This window comes from Capsicum annuum, chromosome 10, assembly GCF_002878395.1.
Source record: "Capsicum annuum cultivar UCD-10X-F1 chromosome 10, UCD10Xv1.1, whole genome shotgun sequence".
Taxonomy (NCBI): domain Eukaryota; kingdom Viridiplantae; phylum Streptophyta; class Magnoliopsida; order Solanales; family Solanaceae; genus Capsicum; species Capsicum annuum.
This window is the reverse complement of record NC_061120.1, coordinates 53831015-53857369: the sequence shown is the minus strand read 5'-3', so window position 1 is coordinate 53857369 and position 26355 is coordinate 53831015. Positions and strand designations below refer to the sequence as shown.

Here is a 26355-nt window from a genome sequence, read left to right as displayed (position 1 = left end):
CCACAACTCCTTTCACATCTAAAATTGTTCTGCCACAGTCCATGTGAACGACTGGGAGGCACATGATATAAAAGTAAATTAGAACAAGTCTGTTAAAAAATAACTTGAACACGACAAGATTATGTAAAGTTTCAACAGAACAGTAACTAAGGGAGAAAAGCAACTTAATCGAATAATAGTGGCAGGTTTGCCAAAGGCTGATAGAATAAGGATACCACCTCAGAGTAAAGGAAAAGATGCATATCATAACGAACAAGACATTATTTTCGCATAATACACACATACCATTATAAAACACCAAAAATTGGAGGAAGACGAAAACAATTCCTCACGTATAGACAAATATTAGGAGCCAACTGTTAGAAAATGCAACCATTTTCCATTTCTCAAATTGCTAAACTAGAGTTCCGTAATCCTAACTCAGTTGTGATGTATCTTAGCAACTGTTGCACCAGCTCTCTCACTGTAGCTTCCCTGCGAATAAAAGAGTCATATTAGATATCCACTTCATTAAGAAAAACAACAATAGAAAGGAAGAGTCAAAAGTTCGCTATGAAATAACCATACTATGTTGCAATAGATGCTTTAACCAAAAGATGCCTAGAAAGAAGAATCCTGAGTAAAACCACTTTAACCACCACATTCTCTTTTGTCCTTTCAATCGCTTACCTTGATATGACAAGTTCACATAAGGATGGGAAAAGAACAAGTAAATGTGAACGCCTAGCTTGATTCTCGCCTGTAAGGCATTGTTTTAAGCAAGGATTTAAAGGAAGTTGGGAAACTGTGTCTGAATGAATCACAAGAAGTGCAAGCTCTTGGAGGGTAAAGATAACTTCTTCCACACGTGCCGCTGGCAATGGATTTTCTCCTGAGACATAGTTGTATGATTTGAGAAATAAGCAGAAGAACACAAGAATAACAAGAAGAGAAGCATTTGAAATCCCTATCAACAGAAATAGATCACCCACCCAATTTGATCTCGTCCATCAAGTACCTTTCCAGAATGAATTCACATCTGCTTATCAATATTTTTATTGATATGTTGCTCACTTCACATCTAGTTGAATTCCATTCACCGGTTCCTTGGCTGAAACCAAGTGAAATGAGTGTGAAATGACAATCACAGCAAACATGGAAAATAAGAAAGGAAATGTCAATTACTGAGTATTATATACACCTGCACAGAAGGAACAGCTTTTGCAAACAGGTCAAGGAGAACCTGCTACAATGTGAAGGCATCAGTTCAACAGTCTCAAGCGGCAAGGAACATGTACGTGATGCACACCGATCCAGAGTGGTGATTAGACGTTCCAGAATCTGCAATTAACATGATCATCAACATTATACTTGATCTCGAAGTTTTCTTCAATGCATAATTAAAATACATGAATTCAAAGAAACATAAATACAACTTCAAGTGGCTAGTAAGTAAATTGTCTGAGCTGTAAAAATGGATAAACATCATATTTTATCGTCTGCTGAACTTCTCAAGACACCAATCTGGGTTATTAATTTATGGCTGATTTCCATATTTATGCAGAAGGCCATAAACAATCTGATTATCTCACATCTTATTGATCAGATCTGTGTCACCTGATATGCATATGTTCATTTTCCGTAGCCTATTTTCGAGAATTCAGTTCCTTGGAAAGGTATCTATTAGTTGTTGAATTGTTTACAAAAACAAGGGTCCTAAAGATGGTGGTGGTTGGCTATTCGTTGGAGTTGGTATTTAGAAAAATCAAAGAGAAATTGGGGACATTTAGAAAAACTTTATTGGCTAATGCCTAATGGCATGCAATCGATTGAGAGAAACACGTGATAGATAGCATTTAATTCTTTTTCGGAGAAGAGTAGACATGAAAATTCTACACCTTTGAACTTCTGAAACGCACAAGCACATCTCGCGTACAGAAGTTCCAAAATTGGACTAGGTTCATTAACATGGGAGGTACCAAGTGGCCCAAAATGAAGTGTTTGCGAAATGATACCAAGTACGTGCAGCTGTAAAGTGAACGAACTAGAGTTTCAATATCTAAAAAGATTTGGGTTAGACAGTTACTTCAAGAGGCGCATCAATCTGCAATTTGAGAATATTGTCTCCTAGAATATCCAAGAGATTCATCTCGAGAGATTCATCAGCACTGTCCACCATCACTGAAAGTGCACGACCACAGTAGCCTATTAGAAATATCTCAAAAATGTCAGCAACTTCTTTCCAGATACGCAATCTTGCAGGTCTGGTGATAGTCAACTCAGGCCCTGCATTCTCTGTCAATTTGCTGATATCATCAAGCAGAATGCAACTGAATCCTTCAACTGCTAGTCTCCAAAGTGAGCCATCAGGATTGTCTCTTCTTGTTATCATACATCTACGAAAGAAATGCAGACCTCAGTTTATAAGAAGCTCCAAATTCTTCGAGCATATTAATCTCCTTGAAAGATGAACACAATCAATAAAAGAAGTATAAGCACTTCCAGCTTTGATCCATACAGAATGACTTACGTATCATTGACATGTGAGCCAAAATAAAATTAAGCAAAAATACAATAAAAGCCTACAAATTCAGAGAGAAATGAGAAAGAATTACGTCAAAAGCAGATCATTTCTTATTTTTGTCATAATATCATGCCAGTATTCCGTGGTACTTTTGTATGATTAACTAAAGAGAGCATGAGAATGGTATTATCAGTTCCCTTCCTCCCCCAACTTCATAATAAGATCGGATTAGAAGCCTTTTCTTCCAATTGCATAACAAGGTTACAATATCTTGCACATCCTAGCCAACTCTTAAAGATAGTTCCCTTCTGTAAGAGAATATACTTCAGCGTAGTATTTTTAACCAAACATTATGAGCAGCTGTTGATGATGGTGGGAAAAAAGAAACAAGAGAATCTTTCATTCATGACCAGATTTTAATGATAAGACGGGAAAAGAAACTAGAGGATCTATCATACATGATAAACTCTCACCTTCCAAGAGTTTGAATAATATCAGGTAAAATTTTGTATTTCTCTGCAGGTGGAGCCTGCAAGAAGAGAGCCACTAACACAGGGACAAGTTTTTCCGCGAAAAGATGATTTGAGACAATCACTGTAGTTGACGCTGTAGATAATTCAGGATTCTTAGGTGAAGCTTCTACTTCCCCTTGGGATTCTGAAGCAATTCCATAACTGATCTCAGCATTATCTTTGGTCCCTGGGCCACAATATCAAACAAAATAAACTTTGTTTAAGAATATAAAACAGCTCAAAGAAATGTCTTGATTCCAAACAAGTAACTACTCTCACTGGACTCGTGGTCATTCTCATCTTCAATGCTTCCCATACAGGAAACGGAGCTTGGAAGATACAACAATAATTTTGTAAGCAGCGGTGACCACATGGCAGAAAGATGTTCTGCTGGACGCAGTTGCGGAAGTATTTCCAGTGCAGAACGTTGCAGAGGTGGAATATGACCCTAGAGAAAGAAATTTCATTGCAGAAAAATTTAAAATCATAAGCAAACAGTTAAACTGTAAGGTTTATTGCAGTATCTAGCTGAGTACACCCAACAATTTTCCGTCTACCATGTTTCAGAAAGAATGCAGAGTTAGAAAGCCCCAACTAGTCTTTCTTAGGACAAATTATTTTGAATTAGAATGAAATGAACACGAATACAGTGGAATAGTTATACGGAATTCATATAACCAACTCCTATTAGTTTGGTAATGAGAGCTTGAGAAATGGTTGATTGATTGAATGTTCAAGAAATGATACAGAACATTAGTTAGAATCCAAATTAAAACAAAACACGAGATAATTAAAGATATCCGGATCTTGTGGCAAGTTTGATAATTAGCTAAAAGTTGGGTAGCTGCCAGATGAACGATTATGAACCTCGGTGAGGGATGGAACTCCATAATACAATCACCACAATTATAGATGCATAGAACAGCCAAGTGAGTTTACTAGAAAGAAGGTGCAGTTCTTTCTGACTGACTGCTTCTGGTAATCAAGTGAAGATGGTCTTTCGTACAATTAATAACAAGGGAACCTCTAGCCTAGAGGGTTGTTAAATTCATATTGTATAAAGTATACTCTCTTTTTGTCATAAAATTTTATTGAAAAGATAAAAAAGAACGACACTTGGATCTACTCATATATATATACTCAACACTTCAGAACAACTCATACAGTTCTCACAAATTTATATGATATTAAAATGTACAGACGTTCTAAGAGAATTAATGTCATAACACAACCCCTCATTTTGGCCATTTGCATTCTAAATTGCATTTTAAGCATGCACATATATTAATACAGTCATTTGTGACCTGTAGGTTTGGTTTGGTTTGATACTCAAGGGGTTAGGACATGCTCCAAAAAAGATTGAAATTGAAAAATGCAACGTGTAATTTTTGGTGTTTCTCGTGTTTGCGGAGGGAGTGTCATGATTGCAGGAGAGGATGTCTGGGCAAAGGTCACCATTTGTGGTGGCTTATGTCACATTTGCAGAGGAATATTTTACCTGGGACAGTTGACCTTTAGTATGATTGTGAGGTCAATGGCAAGCTTTGTTGATCAAGTGAGTTCTCGCGATAGCAATATAGCGGGTCTAGGGCCAGGACCAGTACCACGATAGCGACGTATGTGCAACGATCACAATGCTAACAAGTATATATGGTCTGGTCCATAATTTCAAACACAACTTTCACCACTAGCAACGGGAATTGAGGGATTTCGACTGGGAAACTTCATAATACTTCAAGGTAATTATTCTTAACTCCTTCATGGTGATTATACTTGCTTTTATTTGAAGATTAACCATTAAAACATGGAACGCCCTGTCAAGGCGGAAGCTGCGGGTTCGAGCCCCGTCAGTCCCGACGGATCCAATATAAATCTTTCTCTTTTTATGAAGGGGACGGGGGGCAGAATTTCATTGTCAAAGCAAAGGGGAAATCCTTATTTCTTTTTTCTTTCCTTTGCTCATCCAAACCGGCCTCAAAAAGCGATCGGAAAGCTGGCCGGCCGGTAGGCTTTATAGCGGACCTAAAGGCGGAAAAGGGGATTTCAGGCCTATACCCTAGACACAATAAATTATGGATTTGATGGGCTAAATGGACTCCAAATGGAAATCTAAGCATAAAGTTGGACTCGTGGGGTTAAGAGTAACTTGGATTTGAAATTTTTTTTTTTTTAATGTTTGACTATGTTAACCGTATTTGAGTTTTAGGGTCGACTTTGACTTTGAGCAAATCTTAACTTATGGTAAGACACAAGTTGTATAATTGCTACTTTGTTGTGCATGTAAATTTTTCTTTGATGAAATATGAAGGATGTCATTAACAAAAAGCATCAAGAAGATGCAAGCATTACAAAGAAAGAAATTATCAGCTCCCAGGAAAGCCAAAAAAAAAAAGCTATCACGGCTATCAACATTAGATCTATGGAGTTGATAAATTCTAGGAAAGAATCAACAGTAATTACAGAGTGGTTGACCTAACTATAAAGACAAACATCTTGCCTTAAAAGGAGTGGGAGTTGGAATGCCATCAAAACACCTTTAGTTCCTTTCCATATATAAGCACCAGAAAATACAAGCAGGAACCAAAGATCAGATCATTTTGATGGACTTCCCAACTCTCCAGGAGCTCCAAAACACAAAAGCCTCTTTCAAAGAGCCTGGCATGGCCCAAGTCAGTCCAAAAGGAGACAGAACATGTTCCAATGGTCTGTGGCAACAGTGCAAAAAAGAAACAGATGATAGATAGACTCTGAGTTGCACAAGAACATGTAGCATCTGTTGGCTAAATGGAACTTCCTCGACATAAGATTATCTCAAGTTAAGCAAGATCCTACAACATTGACCCAGCTGAACCAAATGATTACTGGAGGCATCTTAATTCTCCAAGTAAGTTTCCAGGGCCATAGATCAATAAGTGTGTTCCTTGAGCTTAGATGCAAGTAGCCTTCTTTGACCTAATAGAAGTCATCCCTGTAACTTCCCCAAGTGAGTCTGTCCCTGCGTTAAATGTGGACTGGATTGATCTGAATGGTGGCCATAAGAGCCATAAATACTTCCAACTCACAGTCATTTAGATTTTTCCTCAAAGTCACATTCCTTCTTCACTACATTGGGAGATGGTTGAGTCTGGATTGTACGCAATCTAAAATGCTTAGAAATACATTCATAAGAGGAATGTATCCAACCACGCGTAGTTTCAGAACTTGACATGCTCCCTACTTCCTACCTTGAGAGAAGCATTACTAGAGAAGACCTTCCACAACTTCCTGATAGCTTTCCCGACCCCGATGTCTTAAGAGGTTGTGACTTCATTAGAGTACCAGTGACTTGTGCCACAACATTTTGCTGGATAACCTCCTTCCATAGACCAGTTGTCTCATGATTGTACAGTTCCACGTCAATAGCATACTCTTGTTACGTAAAAGCAAAGTCTTTAATCCCTAAGCCTCCAAACTGCTTTGGCGTAGTGACTTTGGACCAATTCACAAGGTGGAATTTGTGATCCTTACTATTGCCGCCTTCCCAATGGAAGTCTCTCCTAATCTTGTCAAGTTTCTTTTGCACCTCAGCTGGCATAGGGAAGAGGAACATAAAATAGGTGGGAATACCATCCAAGACACTACTCATGAGTGTTACCCTGCCCCCTAGTCAGAGATATTGTTGCTGCCAGGAAACTGCTCTTCTTTCAAGCTTTTCCACAATAACATTCCAAGCCCCAACTAATTTGTAACTGGCACCCTGTGGTGACCCCAAATAGGTAGTGGTAGAAGAACCAATTAAGCAACACATTATGCCTGCCAAATTCTCCAAGTCAGGTGGCTGAACCCCCCCTTCCTTTATAGTCAGGTGGCTGAACGCCCCTCAGTCATTAACAGGATAAATAATACTTTTAGACATGTTAATGTGGAGTCCTGACATGGCTTCAAAAAGCATAAGAGTGAGTTAAGGTAATGCACTTGGAATTTCTCAGCTTTACTGAAGATCCAGAGTGAAGCAAATGATACAAGCTAGAATAACATTATGGTATTCATGCAGATTTACATGGTGGTACTGGGACTGTCATGAGCATTGCTTATATATATGTTGATTTACATATTTGATTCACGTAGGCTATGTTGAATTGTGTTGACGAGCACGTGGAGTCATATTCTTGTTATCAGCTACTAGTTTATGGATTCCAGAGTTGTAGAGCTCCAGGTCTATTGGGGTTTAAGCATGTCAGAATATGAGTAGAAGAAGAAAAAGTATACAAAACCCCAGTGTTATCAAAGGCGCGCTTAAGCCCTAAAGAGAGGCTCAAAACATGTTGAGCGCTTCGCCTCGATTAATGTGTGCATCAGTGTCGTCATCAATTTTTTAAGACTTTCCTTGCCAATGAACGTCTTCTGGAGAGGCGACACTAAACAATTGATATTTCACTTTATTGCAATATTTTTATCAATTTCCTTGTTCAAATATTTGTCATTCAAGCTTATAATTATTAATCTAGGACTAAACATATATATATATTTGTATTTTTTTCTCCCTTTGCGCTTTTTTCATTAAAGCCCACCCGTTATCACATTTTGCGCTTAAATAGCCAAACAAACCTTAGAGCTTTTTTGCACTTTTCGGTTTTGATAACACTGCGGAATCCTACTTGGAAAATGATTGTAATGTAATGTCCTACTTGAAAAAGGATTGGAATGTAGTGTCCATAGATAGGGTCTCAATATAATAATGTAGTTACAACAGTTCAATAATATTCTCATCTTATATTTCTTCACATGGTATCCGAGCTTTTACGATCTTGGTAGAGAATCAAAAAAAAAACTTCCACAGTCGGCGGGCGGTTATAACTCATATAGCCACCCGTCATGCAATGATTATGTTAGCAAAAGTTGGGTAACCGTGCTTCTTTCCGGTGGCTTCTCATATCTAATATGTAACACTATACATCTTTCTGATGACTACTTTCTCAAATCTTATATGCTTAGGACCATGCATCATTTCAAACTACTTTCTATTTGCACCATGCATATTTTCGGACAATTTTCTCATATCTGAGTTTCGTAGCACCATGCGTCTTTCCGTTGATTCCTCGGATCTGATTTACAGTTCCATGTGTCTTTTCGATGACTCCACAAATCTGATTTGTGTAGTTCCGTGCGTCTTTCCGATGACTCCACAAATTGTTTCACATAGTTTCAATAAGGTCTCACCATCACTCTGAACCTACCCATATAATTTTCTCAGATTTTGACCCTTTTTCAGTAGTCAAAACTAATAGTACATCGCTTCAATACTGTTATGGTGATTCTAGACCCATCCCAACTAGTTTTTCGAGCAATTCTTTTTCTGATAGGTTTCCCCATTCCTTACGAGCCTTTCCATTAGTTTTGTTTTGAATTTAGATCAATGGAACCCTAATCCGGCCTCCTTTATTAGTTTTCCATAGAGATCTTTCACAATTTCTACAAACGTGCATCGCTGATTTTGGTTTAGTCCAATTATTACGTCTAAACCCTTTAGGAGGAGATCAAAAAATCAAATATCACTTTGTCATGAGATGGGCAAAGAGTCCAAATCACTATTTGCCCAAGTTTATCAGAGAGATCTAAGTAAATTGAGATTGATTGTCACTTTGTTAGAGAAAAGATACTCTCAAGAGATATTGTTACAAAATTTGTGTAAGTCGAGTGATCAACTTGCAGATAGCTTTATCAGGTCCCTCATCGGTCCTCATGTTAATTACATTTGTAACAAGCTTGGCATATGACTTGAATACACCAGCCTGAGAGGGAGTGGAATAGTGGAATATGAGTAGGAAAAGGAATAGTATACAGAATCTTACTAAGAAAAGGATTGTAATGTAGTGTCCTACTTGGAAAAGGATTAGAATAGTGTCTAAAAATAGGGTATCAATGTAATAATATAGTTAGAACAATTCAATAATATTCTTATCTTATATTTCTCCAAAAGCGCAAAAACAACGTAAGTATGGGTTTTAGATTTTAAGAAAACGCATAATAAAGGGGAAAACATATATATGCAATTCAAGGAAAAGGTAAAAAAATTTATTCATAATATTTTCCTCACTAATATACTTATTTGTCATTTATAGTTGTAAAGTACCGCTAGATTAGAGATAGAACTCATGGGCAAAAAAGAGTATGAAACTTGATTTACAAGGTACCTAAAAAGAACTATGTTGCTTGGACTCTCTAAAATTGATGTCGTACCCATGTTTGATACTCAAAAATACACTACTTTTAGAGGATCCGACACGCACCCGTCAACATTTTAAAGAGCCCGAGCAACATAGCCAAAGAAACTACAAGACAATCGACTTCCTCTACACAATTTTCTTACACCAAAAAAAATAAATAAATAAAGAAACAATGTAGTTCCATTTCACATCATGAATGGTCATAATTTTATCTTCAAAGCATCTCCAATTTCTCTCCTTCCATACTATCACCATATGCAGGAAGGTATTATCCTCCACAATATTTTCCAACTCATACTGCCCCCTCTTCTAAGACAAGAGCTCATTAGATCTATTGTATGTTCATGCATTGTCCACTTGCTATGAAACTAAAGAACAGATTTCAAAGTTGAGCTATAAATTTGCAGTGAAGGAATAAGAGGTTTGTTTCACCAATTTCATTGCACAAAAAGCACTTGGTTACTACAGGCATCCACTTCTTCCGTAGGACTTATGTGTGAGGCAGACCATCTTTGCCACTAGCCATGTGAAGCATTTCACTTTTTGTTGGTGCCTAACTTTTCTAGATATTCTTCCATGCTCTGGTACCCTCCCCTGCTGTACCAAGCTCTCCATCTTATAAACCCTGACAATTGGAAAAACTCCATCCAAGGTGTGCCTTCACCTCTCTACTTCCAATCATTCACCCCCCCCCCCCCCCCAAGAATGAAAAGTCTCATCCTTGAAGAGTCCATCACACATTGATAGTAGCTTCAGGAGTGCTGCGCAGAACCACTAGATCAGGAAAGGAGTTATGTATTGAGGCTCCCAGACATCCTTTCACAACATAGTTTATTTATTCTATATACCCATAGTGTCCAGGCCAGCTTGCGCACCTTTGTTTTGTTGTCATTTCCCACCTTAATAGTATCCCCCTGTAGGTTTGTCAATAAAGCTTCTGATTGTTCTCCATTCTCCAGGCTCCCACAACATATGTGGTGTAACTGTAACCTCATTGGAGTACCAAGTACCGATTGGGCCATTTCTATGCAGAATAACCTCTCCACCAACTTGATTCCTCTCCACTGAACCTCCATAACCACTTCATCAAAGGGCAGTTATCTTGTATCTTTAAATTTCTGATGCCAAGTCAACACTGGCTTTGCTCATTTGTGCTACTTCCCATTTCACTAAGTTGCAGCCTCCTCCCTCTTTGTTTCCTTTTCCACAAAAAGTCCCTAGTCAGCCTGTTTAGCTTTTTTTTTTTTTTTGTTTTCAAAGAGTGATTGTGCTTCGTCTGCCTGTTTAGGTTTTTTTTTTTTTTTTTTTTTTTTTAGAATTGGTAATTTGTATTCTTCAGCATTTAAGGATATGCTGGAGAAGGGAGAACAAAAACAGGGAAAAAAAGAGCTATAAAAATACTTACAGAGCTCCTAGCAATTCTTTGTTAGAATATGAATAGGAATAACATATTGAATTCTACTTGGAAAAGGATTGTAATGTAGTGTCCTATTAGGAATAGAATTGGAATGTAGTGTCTATAAATAGGGTCTCAATGTAATAATTTAGAGACGACAATTCAATAATATTTCTCCATTATTTCTCACATGGTATCAAAGCAGGTTAGAAATATCAGAAAAGATAACTCAATCACCGTGCGTCAATTCCAGTGACTGATTTGGGTCAATTTTTATTTTGTGGGTTGTGTGAAAAATACAACACTACCAAAAGGATCGAAAAGATCAAGCGACAAAAACCCAATGAAAACCGCCGTAAAATTACCCTCCACGCGCCAGCCGGAATCCAGAAATTCCGGCGAGATCTGCGTCACTCGCCGGCACGTGAGCCCATCTCCGGTCGATTTTTTAGTTGTTTCTTTTTCTGTTGGGGTCGCCAGTCTATTATGACTCCGACCACTTGCTCCTTTCCAGATTCCGACAATTATTTTGACATTCCGACCGCCGAACCCTAATTCCGGCGACATCAGCTTTTTTCTTTTTCGGGGATTTTTTTTTCAGAAATTCAGATCTGGTTCTTGAGATTTTCAAGTCAAATTCCCAAGATATTTTTTGGGCATGATATGTTTTTTTCCTCCAAAAATATTGAAATCGAAAGTTCAAGTCCTATGATTAAATCTGAGCCCTTAATGAGAAGATCAAAAAATCAAACGTCACAGTCCATGAAGAATCGACAAGGGGTAGGTCGATTTGGAAGATCTCGTCCTAGGTGTAGTTATTGTAAAAGGCTTGGACATACTCGTGGCATATGTTATTCTAGACCTAAGTGTAGTTATTGTAATAGGCTTGGACATACTCGTGGAATATGTTATTCTTTGCATGGTCGACCAACTAAAAATGCTTATATTGCGCAGTCTAACACCACAGGTGATCAACCGGTGTATTTATCAGACAAGGAATATAATGAGTATCTTTAGTATCAAGCAAGTAAACATGTATTTCTACCAATAGCCTGCACAATCTCCTACCTTTGGATCATGGGTTTTGAACTCAAGTGCTTCTGATCATATTTCTGGTGATAAATCACTTTTGTCTGATATTGTTTATTCACAATCTCTTTCCGCTATTACTTTAACTAATGGAATTCGAACAGAGCCAAAAGGAGTTGGACAAGCCAAACTCCTATCTTCTGTCACTCTAGACTCTGTTCTTTATGTCCCTGGTTGTCCTTTTAACCATGCATCTATTAGTCGTTTGACACATGCCCTTGATTGTAGTATAACTCTTTTTGATGATTCTTTTCTAATGCAGGACCGCAAAACGAGACAGACAATTGGCATAGGACATGAATCACAAGGCCTTTACCATCTTACTGTTTCAAATTCCTTCACAGCATGCTCCGCTACAGATTCTCCCAACCTTATTCACAAACGTTTGAGACATCCTAGTCTATCCAAGCTACAAAAGATGGTGCCTAGTTTGTCGCCTATCCACATTAGATTGTGAGTCATTTCAACTTGAGAAACACACCCGTGCTACATTTTCACATAGTATTGAGAGTCGCTCAGAGTCTATTTTCCCATTAGCTCATTCCGATATTTGGGGCCCTAGTAGAGTCAATTCACCATTAGGATTTCGTTACTTTGTTACTTTCATCGATAATTTTTCAAAATTTACTTAGGTTTACTTAATGAAAGATCGTTCCGAGTTATTCTCTATATTCACAAGTTTTTGTGCTGAAATACAAAATCAATTTGGCGTTTCTATTCGTGCTTTTCGTAATGATAATGTCTTAGAATACTTATTCTCCCAATTTCAGGAGTTTATGACTCATCAAGGAATCATTCACCAAACATCATGTCCATATACCCCTCAGCAGAATGGTATAGCAGAAAGAAAAAATAGGCATCTCATTGAGACTGCTCGCACTTTTCTCATTGAATCCCATGTTCCACTGCGTTTTTGGGGCGATGCGATCCTCACATCTTGCTATCTCATTATCAGAATGTCATCATCTTCGATCCAGAATAAGGTTCCGCATTCCATACTATTTCCTCAATCACATCTCTACTCTATCCCCCCTCGTGTTTTTTAGAGCACATGTTTTGTTCATAACTTAGCCCCAGAAAAAGATAAATTAGCCCCTCGTGCTCTCAAATGTGTCTTCCTTGGTTACTCTCGAGTTCAAAAGGGTATCGATGTTATTCACCTGATCTGGGTTGCTACCTTATGTCCGCTGATGTCACATTCTTTGAATCTCAACCTTACTATAAATTTTCTGATCATCTTAATATCTCTGAGGTTTTATCCATACCTCCAGTCTTACCCACACCAATCTTTGAGGAATCTACGGTTACTTCTCCATCTCCAGCCACAGTGCCACCACTTTTGACTTATCACCGGCGCCCACGTCCAGTATCAGTCCCAGATGATTCATGTCCTACGCCTGACGCTTCCTCTACTGCGGACCTGCCTTTTCCTAGTGAATCAGTTGCACTTCAAAAAGGTATAAGATCCACTCGTAATGGTAACCCACATTATACTTTCTTGAGTTATCATCGTTTGTCATTACCCCATTATGCTTTTGTATCATCTTTGTCCTCTATTTCCGTTCCTAAGACTACAGATGAAGCACTTTCCCATTCAAGATGGAAACAGGCTATGATTGATGAGATGACTGCTTTACATACGAATGGTAGGTAAATCTATTGTTGATTGTCGTTGGATTTATACAGTCAAATGGTCCAGATGGTTAGGTTGATCGCCTGAAGGCTTGCCAAAGGATATACACAGATATTTGGGCTTGATTCTAGTGACACTTTCTCTCCCATGGCTAAAATAGCATCAGTCCGTCTTTTCTCTCTATGGCTGCCGTTCGTCATTGGCCTCTTTATCAGTTGGACATTAAGAATATTTTTTCTGCATGGAGATCTTGAGGAAGAAGTTTATATGGAGCAACCACCTGGTTTTATTGCTCAGGGGGAGTCTAGTAACCTTGTATGTCGATTGCGCAAGTCACTCTATGGTTTGAAACAATCCCCTTGAGCCTGGTTCGGAAAGTTTAGCACAGTTATTCAGGAGTTTGGCATGATTCGTAGTGGAGCTAATCATTCAATGTTTTATCGCCATTTTGAACCAAATATGTGTATTTATTTGGTGGTTTATGTTGACGATATTGTTATCACCGGCAATGATCAAGATGGTATCACTAACTTGAAGCAACATCTCTTTCAGCATTTTAGACTAAAGACCTTGGCAGATTGAAATACTTTCTAGGGATTGAGGTTGCTCAATCCAGCTCAGGTATTGTTATTTCGCAACGCAAGTATGCTTTATACATTCTTGAGGAAACAGGAATGATGGGATGTCGACCCATTGACACTCCTATGAATCCAAATGCTAAACTTCTGCCAGGACAGGGGAAGCCTCTCAGTGACCCTGGAAGTTATAGGCGGTTGGTTGGAAAGTTGAATTATCTCACAGTGACTAGACCTGACATCTCCTTTCCTGTGTGTTGTAAATCAGTTTATGACTTCTCCCTATGATAGTCATGGGGATGCAGTTGTTCGAATTTTGTGATGTATAAAGTCATCTCCGGGTAAAGGACTACTCTTCGAGGATCGAGGCCATGAGCATATCATTGGATATACAGATGTTGATTGGGCAGGATCACCCTCTGATAGACGTTCTACATCTGGATATTATGTTTTAGGAGGAGGTAATTTGGTATCCTGGAAGAGTAAGAAACAGAGTGCGGTTGCTCGATCTACTGCCGAAGCAGAGTATCGATCAATGGCTGCAGCAACTTGCGAGCTAGTTTGGATCAAGCAATTGCTGAGAGAATTAAAATTTGGAGAAAATGGTAAGATGGAACTTGTATGTGATAATCAGGCAGCCCTTCATATTGCATCTAATCCAATGTTCCATGAAAGTACCAAGCACATAGAGATTGATTGTCACTTTGTTAGAGAAAAGATACTCTCGGGAGATATTGTTACAAAATTTGTGAAGTCAAGTGATCAACTTGCAGATATTTTCATCAAGTCCCTCACCAGTCCTCATATTAATAAAATTTGTGACAAGCTTGGTGCATGACTTGTATGCACCAGCATGAGGGGGAGTGTTAGAATATGAATAGGAATAACATATTGAATTCTACTTGGAAAAGGATTGTAATGTAGTGTCCTATTAGGAATAGGATTAGAATGTAGTGTCTATAAATAAGGTCTCAATGTAATAATTTAGAGACAATAATTCAATAATATTTTTCTCCATTATTTCTCACATTCTTTAAATTGATCAGACTCCTCTAGCCCAAACTGTTTACACCAAAAAAAACAAAGATATAATGCAACTCCATTTGATCTTATGAGTGGAATTAAACCTATCTTCAAAATTTCTGCTATTTCTTTCCTTCCACACAGTCCACCAGATGCAATGTGGAATTAGGTTCCACCGAATCTTCTGTTTCTTTCTCCTTCCTCTTTTGATCTAGCAACTCAGTAAATCTGTTGTGTGCTCAGGCATAGTCCATTTCACTTCTGATATTTTAAGAACATAGACCAAATTTGGGATGTGAAAGAGCAGTGTAGAAACAAATAACTGTTAGTCTCCCCCATCTTCCCACAAAGAGAACACCAGGGTAGAATTATCTTTCCTTTCATCCTCAGAACTTCATGTGCTAGGCATGCATTCCTAACAACCAACCAAATAAAACATTTGACTATAGTTGGTGCTAGATTCCTTCAAACTCTCTTCCACATTTTCTTATTACTGCAACCTAGTTCATTGATCTCCCTCCTATAAGCCTTGCCAACTGAGAAAATTTCATCCTTGCTACGGACCCATCTTACAGGACTATTGTTGGTGCCGGCAAAGCTCCCCAGCTCCTCCAATAGTTTGCCAGTTATCTCTATTTCCCCGACATTAAGACGCCTTAAGAAAGAAAGGTCTCATCCCTGCTCTGTCCAACATTCACTAATCTTGGCCTCAGGGCTAGTACAAAGGTTGAATAGGTCAGGAAATAAGTCCTTCAAGGTAGACCGTTTGAGCCAGATATCCAGCTAAAAGCTAATTTTCCTACCATCTCCCTCCCTAATTTGCAAATCTGACTCCAATTTTGGCCACAGGTTTCTTACTGTTCTCCATACACTTCGGTGTTGCATTGTTGCACCGAAAACCATCTTCCCCGTATTTGCACTTCATCAACTCTTTCCACAAGGATTGCCTCTCCCCATTGTATCTCCACAGTCATTTCAACATCAATCTGTTAGTATGCTTCCTCAGATCCCTGAGGCCCATCCCCTGCCTCTCTTTGCTATGTAGAAGAACCATTTTCCACCTAACCAAGTTGTATCCTTTGGTTGCCTTGAAGCCATGCCATAAGAAATCTCTCCTAAGTTTGTCCAATTTCTTTACCACTGTTGCAGGTAAATGAAAAAGAGACATAACATAGGTTGGGAGAGAGTCTATGGCTACCTCCAAGTGATATGTATTGAGCCTTCCATCTCATAAGTCTCTTTTCCATCTTCTACAAGATATTATCCCAAATCACCACTTCCTTGTGTTTGTTCCCCAACGGCATGCCTAAGTAAGTTGTTGGTAGTTTCTCCATTTTGCATCTTAATATATTTGCTAGTTGTTGGATATTTGTCGCCTCTTGAATAGGGAATAAACTACTCTTTCCTCGATTGGTTTTCAGACATGCAGAACCTTCAAAAAACAATAAGACTAGTTTGATGAAACTTATTTGTTCCACTTGTGGCTCACAAAAAATAACTGTGTCATCAACATAGAGTAGATGACACATCTCTTTAGTGTCACCATTGTGTCCATTGAGCCGGAAGCCTCTGGTCCACCTATTTTGTATTGCAATAATCATCATGTTGCCAAACCCCTCCATTACCAAAATAAACAAAAAAAGGACATAAAGGATTACCCTGTCTGATACTCCTTCCACCCCTTCCTGATGAGGAAAAACCCACAAGTTCATTATTTATAAGAATGGAGAACCTCACAATGCTAATACAAAACCTAAACAATCCCCAACACCTTTCTCTAAAGCCCATTTGTTTCAAAGTGTTCAGCAAGAAGCTCCAAATGAAATGATCATAAGCTTTTTCAATGGCTAGTTTACACATTCCACCTGGGCTAGTCCCTTTCATTCTGTAGTCTATACATTCACTTGCAATAAGAGCCACATCCATTATCTACCTTCCTTTTATAAAGGTCATCTGAGGCTTATTGACTAGCTTATCCATCACACTCTTAAGTCTTTCTGCCAACAACTTTGCAATTATTTTGTTGACTCCAGTGATCGGACTAATGGGCCTGAACTCTTTTAATTCAGTAGCTACGATTTTCTTGGAAATGAGTGCTACAAAGGTAGCATCGAAACTCTTCTCGGTCTTCTGTTTACCATAAAACTCATGGATGGTTTTCTTGAGATCGTCTTTCAGTAGCTCCCAAAATGTTAGATAAAATGACATGGGGAAGCCATTAGGCCCTGAAGCTTTCTCCATAACACATAGCTTTAAGCATCCCAGGATCTCGTCCTCTTCAAAAAGCTCTTCTAGTTCAGCTTGCTCTCCACATTGATGTTTGTCGCTCCTTGTACCAGTAGTTCAGGTCTCTAGATCTCTGTTTCTTCATACAAATTCTAAAAAAAATTCTTGATAGACTCTTTGATTATGACAGGGTCCTCCATAATGTTCCCATTCACCTTCAATGTCTCTACAGTCTTATACCTTTTATGAGATGCTGCTATTGTGAAAAAACTTAAGAGAGTTTGTATCCCCTTGTTTCAGCAATTAAGTGATATTAAGAGGAAAAAAAAAACTTGAAATATGACATAGCATCTCATGTAGCAGTGACATTGCGATGATATGGCTCGAGCGGCATACATTTCCCGCCATGTGACTAGTTATATATGCGCTAGAGTGAAAATAAATTCAGTTAAAAAAAGTATAGGTGTGTAATAGGTTGTCATAATAGTTTGAGTGTCATAGACCTTTTTGCAATGATATGACGCGAGTGACATACACCTCCCGTCATGTGACAGGTTATATATGCGCTAGGGTGGAAATAAATTCAGTTCAAAAAAGTATAGGTGTGTAATAGGTTGCCATAATAGTTTGAGTGTGTCATCGACATTTCAGGACAAATTCATGGTGTATTTGATGTTTTTTCCCTTTTATAATTTTTTGAATACAATAATTATAAATATTTGATATCTTTTAATTATTAGTTTGATTTTAGTCTACTTATTTCATATGCACGACATTTCTTAAAAGGATATGTTCAAAGCCAACGCTCTAAATCTAATTGTCTATATGCAGTGTGGTATTTTGCCAATTTATAATTTTCTTTGGTAAGACATTCATCTACTCTTCAATGCCTGGCCTCTTTGTTTTTTTGTAGGGTTAATCATTCTATTTAATGTTGGATCTTAGTTTTGTGGATGTTAGACATGTGATGTGGAATAACCTCTACAGTTATTTAACTTAAACAAGCTAAAACATTGAAATAGTATTGAAAAGGCATAATACATAAACATAACCTTTAACTTGACACTAAATTATAACTATGCTCTTTAACTTTGCCAGTGCACAAGTAGGCCCTTTAACTATATAAAAGCTAAACAAAAAAACACTCCAATTCTGCAACTTACATGTATGAAACTCAATCGTTCTTACGTGGATTAGTAATCCACTCAGATGCTGCCACCTACCTAATAGAAAAGACACATTATAACTATGACCTTTTAACTTTGTCAATGCACAAGTAAGCCCCTTAACTATACAAAAGCTGAACAAAAAAGCATTTTAATTCTAACTCTAATGCACTTGGTTTTGAGAGTATACACGCATTTCGCCAGGTAAGATTGGAGTATTTTCTTGTTCAGCCTTTGTATGGTTAAAGGGCCTACTTGTGCATTGGTAAAGATAAAGGCCATAGTTATAATTTGGTGTCAAGTTAAAGATCCTATTTATATATTATGCCTATTGAAAAATACTAGAAGATTCATACATTCACCTTGTGATAATAAAAGGAATTTGTTGATTCCTAATGTTCATTTGAAATAGTTGTCTCATGTCTCCGTTGTTTTACCATTACCAATTTATCATTAGTTGGGTAAAACCAAACCAAACCGATGGTTTTTATTTTATTTGGTTTAGTTTGATTTTAGAAATTTTAAAAGAACCAATTAAATTGGTTTATTTTTTATTTTAATTAAAAATAGATCCATGAACACCCCTACTCCTCACCATGCTATTAAATCCTTCTGAGGCTAAAACAAATAGAAATGGAGATAAAGGGTCACCCTGTCTATGGCCCCTCCTAAAGGGAAAAAACCAACAGGTTCTCCATTTACTACAACAGAGAACCTACCAGTTTTAATACATAAATCTATCCAATTCAACCATCCATATCCAAATCCCATTTGCTTAAAAAAGATTAGAAGATAGCCCCAATTAAAATAATCACAGGCTTTTTCAATGTCAAGTTAGTTCTTGAGTCAACATATTCACTAACCTATAAGAGTTGCATCCATGATCTGACTCCCCTTGACAAAACCCATTTGATGCTTGTTCACCAAACTGTCTATCACCCTTTTCATTTTTGGAGATGAACCTAACATACCCTTCAAGTATTGAAATTGATTCTAAAATACCCTTTGTTAACCTATTGGCTCTAAAATACTCCTTCATCCACCGTTATGACCCAACTTTACCCTTACCACTAACAGACCTAATTTAAACCTTAATTAAAAATTTCATTTATTATGTGGAAGCTTTCTATTGGTCGAAAATTAAATTAATTAAAATGTTATTATCCTTTATAACCAAACTCCTTTATAACCAAACTTGGATCCTACTTAAATCTACCTGACCCAACCTACTAAATAAAGGGGCAAACTCCACCGATTTTGTGATTTCTATTTTTTCGTTAATACTATTGTTGGATATTGATATTTAATGAGATTGTGAATGACCCATTTCTCTATTTTGAATTTTGATGTAGAAATAATTGGTAATTTTGATGTGATTGAATTAAAGATGACCAATTTTGTTATTTTTTATTTTTTTCGTAGAAATAATTGTTAATTGAGTTGTTTTTAATGGAACTTGGATGACCCATTTTGTGATTTCCGAATTTTTCTATAGAAATGATTTTTAGTTTTTGCTATTTTGATGGAATTGTAGATGACCCATTTCGATTTCATTAGAAATGATCATTAAATTTTGTTGTTTTGATGGAAATGGAGCTTACCCACTTCGTGATTTTAACATTTTTTGTAGAAATTATTGTCAATTTGCTATGTTTTGGTGACCCGTCTCGTGATTTTATAATTTTATGTAGAAATATTGTTTATTCTGCAGTTTTGATGGAGATGGAGATAACCCATTTCCTTATTTTAGATTTATTTTTTTGTACAATGACTGTTAATTTTTTTGTTTTGATGGAGGTGAAGATGACCCATTTGTGATTTTGCTAACATTCAATATAAAATACTCATCAAGATTTTTAATTGATTGCAGATAAGTATTATTTACAAGACTTTATCATATGGTGCTATAAAATGCAAAGATGGATCAAAGAAATTTACAAGGCTAAGCTCAATGATAATTTTTGTGACTGCTCTGATGGGTGTGGAGGTCGCGGATAAGGGTAGAAGGCTAGAACGCGTGCGTGGGTTGTAACAAGTAGTTAGAAGAGTTCATGTATAGCCGGGTTAGTAATCCTAGGACTGTGTCCATAGGTAGGAGCCCCTAGTCAGGAGGGTTTGGGTGTGGCGGGAGCCTCTGGTCAGTGAGTGTTTGTTACTACTAGGTGGGTGTCATTTTCCGGATGCCCTATTTCTTATCTCTTATTTCATATGGCGCTTATTTATCATATTTTGTATTGCTCTGATTTCTATTTTATTTTAGTATGTCTTATTCCTTTTTATGTTATGCCATCCATCATGCTGCATGTTTCATTACACTCTTGTTTACTATTCCCTATCTTGAGCCGGGGGTCTATCGGAAACAGCCTCTCTACTTCTTTGGAGATAACGGTATAGACTGCGTACATTTTACCCTCCCCAGACCCCACTTTATGGGAATACACTGGGTTTATTGTTGTTGCTCTAATGGGTCTGATGAGCCACATGTGTGCATGTCCCTCACTTATTCCTATGATGGTCGAGAATTCGGGTAGGAGTAGTAAACAGTTTCTGGGCTAAGCTGTTTTGGCATGAAGGAAAGTAGACAAAACAAGAAATTGGTACAACAGGGCAGTGACCCTTACACAGCATGGAATAGAAGAGCAGAGGATCGAGAGGATCGATGTGCTGCTTAATTTAGTAGGTTGGGTTGGGTAGAAGTTGGATCTGGCTTTGGTTATAAGGGATGACAACATTTTAATTGATTTAATTTTTTACCAATAGAAAGCTTTTACGTAATAAATGCAATTTTGTAATTAAGGTTTAACTTAGGTCCGTTAGTGGTAAGGGTAAAGTTGGGCCATAAAGGTGGATGGAAGGGTATTTTAGAGCCATCAGGTTAACAGAGGATATTTTAGAGCCAATTTCAATATTTGAAGGGTATTTTAGGCCCTTCTACGTTTCATCATTTCTGCTAGAACTTTTGCAATTATTTTGTACGCTCCAAAGATGAGACTAATTGACCTAAAGTCTCAACTCAACAGATCCTGCTTTTTTGCAATTATTCCCATCAGCTATGTCTATGTCCTAATGTATTTTATCAGTTGGGCCTCGTACTTTCCACCCAATTGTACCAAACTTCAGATTCTGAAATGGTTTCACTAGGCTCGTAAGATTTCCCTGCAGATATAGAAAAGAGGTCTATCGGTCTGGAAGGGACCTTCAGAAAGTTGCCTTGGAAGAGTGCCTGGGAGCATTTCTGAATTTTGACTAAGGTGTGTCAATTATCAATGAGGCTCACTCCTTAGTGTCTTACCTATACTGAAGTACAGCTTAAGCGAGGTGATGTGCCCTCCCTAAGCTTTTTCGAGCTTCAGGGCTTAAGTGCGGCTTAAATGAGTCTTTGACAACACTAATGGATTCATGTTTGAGTTATTTCAGTTTCGGACGTGTGTACTGGGTCGTCCCTCACGAGTCTTTAGTCTAGGTGGACCCCAGAACAGTGTGCACGCAAGTTATTGAGCACGTAGATTATTGTGATAAGTTGTGATCTTTATGATGCATATCGTCATATGCTTCCTTAATGTATATGCTGGACTATATGATGCATACTGTCATATGCTTCCTTAATGTATATGCTGGACCATATGCATATTGTCATATGCTTTATTATGTTTATTATTGCTGAGTATAATATATGTACACAGTATTGATAGAAGATTACATTCGTATCACCACTCTTGCCACTAAATTGTCAGGAGCCGGTGATACTTAGAGTACTCTCCATACTCACTCTTCCTTTTCTTTCCTTGCATTTATTGCAGACACAATTCAAGCACTAGCAAGCTTCGAAGTTGATTAATAATAGGAATTGCTGATTTCATAGATGAGCCAACTGCTTCGTTGTGTGGTTGCTAGGAGTTTTCTCCAATATTGTCTGTTTCCACTTCAGACAATGCTATGTACTTATAAACGCTAAGATGCCATAAGCTGGGATGGGTCTGGACCTATTTTCATATTCAGTGTTGTATTTAGATACTGTTATTGGATTTAGCTATGTTATCGTTTATATGTTGGACTTAGATTCGGTTTTGGGTTTTTTTGCTACTATTTATGATTGTCAATGAGGGGGTTGTCAGGTTCCATTCATAGGGCCAGGGGATCTTGAGGCATGCCAATTATATCACATGAAATGCAAGTACTCACATATTCGGCTTCAAAGTTACTATTGACGACGTTGGCTTGTTTAATCCCTGAATCTACAACTGCCAGCAGCTTTAGGTATGTGCCACTATCAAACATCCCTTGTGCTTGAACATACAATTCACCTGCCAATAAAAAGGTACTCATTGCATATGACTGATAGAGTACAAATAAGTAAATAAAAGCTTCAACATCAGTTTCATAATCTGGGTGAAATTAAAGAATTTAATAATTCAAGTCCAAACTTATGGATTTCACAATGTAATTAGGGTTTGTGATCATGGACATATAAACTCAAACAATAAGCATTCCAGGCTGCCCGACCTACAGATACAAGGGACAAAGCAATTGATGTATGAGGGACTTAAAAAAACCAGGACATGGGACAAAAACAATTCTGCTTTTTTTGGCCTCTCTAGCCTGAAAAGGAAAGATGCACTATACTATTTACAGTATTTCTCTTATACAATTTTAAGCGTCATAGACACTGTTTCTCAGCAGCAAACTTCATGTGATGTTAAAACTCATGGTGCTCAAATTCATTGCACCAGCTGAGAACTTACCTAATCTGAATTCAGCGTCATCTTATTCCAAATCCTAGTTTTTTGTCCCTTCTTATTTTTGAAACTGGTAACAGCAAATCCTAGTTTTGAGAAAAGTTAAAATTCTAATTTGGTTGATTTGAGTTTTCTCCAAGTCAAACTGAGTGGTCCTAGAAAGTCTGTTCTGATATTTTATTATATATATTATACATATGCATATAATATCCACATCATTTACAAAATAAAATAGAACTAAAGCTATTTAGAATTATTGTCATCCAAGTATTTTTAAAATTAGTGTAGAGTAATAAATTTTCCAAATAGAAATCATATAAAATACTTCTTAACATCCAGTTTGATCAAACACAACACTAAATGCAAACTAGATTCAGCTAATCGAGACAAATTTCTATTTAGATTTCATAAGAGCAGATCAAATTCTAATCTGGCCTTCAAGCTCCCAAACGGCCCCTTATTGAGCAATGTCAATTATTACACATATTTAGACTTACCAAGACCGTGTAAGATCTCCTGCTTCAACTTGTATGCCATATTCCCGTTGTAGTTTGGCGACTTGTGCAGCACAAGCTCATAGACATCAAGCACCGAAGTAAGATAAGGCATAGGCAAATTTCCCTGCTTCATAGGGAATTTATGCATTGAAAATAAGTTAAAATCTACATGTATTTAGTAATATTCATCAAACTGATAAACATCTGTAGCCTTATTTCTATGCATGAAGAAATGCTATTTGCATAAATACAGTGAATCACATTATTACCTTTGGGGAATGAGAAACTATGGTGGACTGTAAACAATTCACAGCTGCAAGAGCTACTTCTTTACTACCATTAAATATGCTGTTTCTTACAAAGAGAAGCAAAGTCTCCCATCCTGCATAAACACAGAATTCTTCTATGATCACTGCAAATGTCTCTAGGTAAAGACCATGAAAAAAAAATAAAAAGGTTTTTGTGAATATTACCAGACTGGAAATTGTCTAAACTTCTCAAGAAAGGGAAAAAAGAACGTAAAATTCGAGCTATGCCCCCAAGTACAAGCACAAGTGTCTCATCCCATTGTTTCTGAGCTGTGTTACGACTGCAGAACCAATTAATTCACTCAACAGAGACATTCAACTAAAAAAAAATAGAAATAATATATTGACAATGAATGGTCATACAAAAATTGGCACACCTATGGTGTATAAGCATATGAACGGCTTTCCCTCCACGTGTTCCTAGTTCTTTTCCTTGCCATTCTATCTTTGAAGATGTTGCAGCCTAAGCAAAATATATCTGATTGGTCAAGCAAAGCCACAGGAAAGTCCCTAAAATAAATTGGAGACATTTCAACCTACCATGTGAGAAGAGCGATCTAGTGTAGGGAAAATATAATTCCATAGACAATCCTCCCACATACTCTTTGAAAGCTTTTGCCCATGGCTTCCAAGAATTTGAAAAAGTGTCCGAACAGCAGAGTTCCTAACCTAAAAAATAGAATGCTTCAAACACATAATTATGTCCTCTACTTAAAAAAGCATCAAAAGACCACATAATTATCATCATGATTAGGAGTAGCTTCAGCTCCTGTCTACTTAAGAAGTAACCAAGTATGACTTTATAATGTAACTTTAACAGAGTCACAGGAACAGAAGGAAACCTTCAATTAGCTGGCTGCACTGAAATCCTAAAAACAGTTACACACTAGGATTTTTCTCAACATTCACAGAGAGACATCATAAAGAGCTTTTACCAAGAAATGGCTGATGAGGCCAAAATAGAACACATGAGAAGAATTAGGTACCATAATTTACTGCAGGGAACTCTTATTTTTCATCCTACAATAACAACTACTACTATTACTGAGTGTCAATCCAAGGTAGCCAGGTCGGCAATACTAACCCTCACCATCATTGTGGTCCATGTAGACCCATCTCATTCGAACACTCAATAAATTAGGTTCCTCAACTCAAAACATTCTCTAAGTTACATACAAAAACCCAACAAAATGAAGATAACCCAAGTCCCTAGAAAATATTGAATTAATGTTGGTGTGCCAACAAGACTAAGCCTTAACCTCACTTGGTTGGTATTGCCTATAAGGATTTATTTGCTTCCATTGTGGTTTATTTTGTCTAAGTTTGCATGGATATCTAAGTTGCATACGATAACCCTATTTAATATGAGTAGGAATAGGAAGAGTATATAAAATCCTACTTGGAAAAGGAATATAATATAATGCTTATAAGTAGAGCCTCAATGTAATTATGTAGATACACAATTCAATAATATTTTTTCTCCATTGTTTCTAACATGGTATCAGAGCATTGGTGAGGAACTTCAGGGAAAAGAAAACTCGTCAGTCACTACGCGTCAATTTCCGGTGATTGATATGTGTCATCTTCTTTGGTCAGTATTGTGTGAAAAACAAACACTACGCGAGTCTAGAAAATCTCAGGCGATGAAACCCCAACAAGAACCATTGGAAAACAGCATCTCACGTGCTCTCACACGCCGGAGACGGTGCAATTTTCCAGCAAGATCTGTGTCACGCACCAGAGATTCCAATCGTTTTTTTAAGCTTTTGTTGACTCTCAGGAGTCATCCAGATCTTCCGACCAGACTCCAACAACAGTTCCAGATTCCGGCAGTATTTTTCCAGATTCCAATCGCCGAAATTATGATTATGGCGACATTCAGAAATTTTTCCAGCAACTTTTAGAATTCTTTCCAGATTACAATCTTATTTCAGAACTCATTCATTACTGTTTCTTTACAAGATTACTATTTTTTGTTGCTTTCTAGGCAAATTTCACAATATGTCTTTTGGGCGTGCTATTTTTGGCTCCAAAAATACACGAATTAAAAGTTCAAGCCCTACGATCACTTCTGAACCATTAATGGGAAGTTCAAATTACTTAGCTTGGGCTTTCTAAATTGAGTTGTGGTGCAAAGGTCAAGGTGTCCAAGATCACTTAAAGATCAAGGCTAGTGTGGTAGATGAAAAGGCAAAATCTAGTGAGGAAGATGTGAAAGCCAAAGAATGATGGGAGAAGGTTGACACTCAATTATGTAGTCTCTTATGGCGATCTATTGATTCCCAGTTGATACCCTTGTTTCGCCCATTCCAGACATGTTATTGAATTTGGGCAAAGGCCCATGCTTTATACACTGATGACATATCTTGTCCTTATGATACAATATCTTGAATGACCAACTTAAAGAAACAAGAATCCGATATTTTTACTTACTTGGGACAGGTACAAGCAGTCAAGGAGGAATTTGAAACATTGATGCCCGTCA

General features: G+C 37.5%; 1 protein-coding gene across 9 annotated transcripts in view; it reads right to left on the bottom strand.

The window, feature by feature from the left end:
- Positions 1-225: 225 nt before the first annotated feature.
- LOC107845704 (protein MON2 homolog) overlaps positions 226-26355 on the bottom strand; it is a 111108-nt gene continuing 84978 nt past the window's right edge. For 6 of the 9 annotated variants that reach the window (XM_047397911.1, XM_047397913.1, XM_047397914.1 and 3 more), the window contains exons 32-44: positions 24411-24539; positions 24248-24333; positions 24036-24151; positions 23832-23944; positions 23563-23686; positions 22512-22633; positions 3289-3463; positions 2977-3202; positions 2066-2375; positions 1181-1320; positions 972-1090; positions 670-871; positions 226-474 (exon numbers count right to left, since the gene is read on the bottom strand). In XM_047397911.1, coding sequence (XP_047253867.1) covers positions 387-474; positions 670-871; positions 972-1090; positions 1181-1320; positions 2066-2375; positions 2977-3202; positions 3289-3463; positions 22512-22633; positions 23563-23686; positions 23832-23944; positions 24036-24151; positions 24248-24333; positions 24411-24539 — 1950 coding nt within the window. In that variant the 3' untranslated portion in view covers positions 226-386. The remainder of the gene's footprint in view (positions 475-669; positions 872-971; positions 1091-1180; positions 1321-2065; positions 2376-2976; positions 3203-3288; positions 3464-22511; positions 22634-23562; positions 23687-23831; positions 23945-24035; positions 24152-24247; positions 24334-24410; positions 24540-26355) is intronic. The other 3 variants (XM_016690162.2, XM_016690165.2, XR_007045658.1) reach the window with 2 other exon arrangements.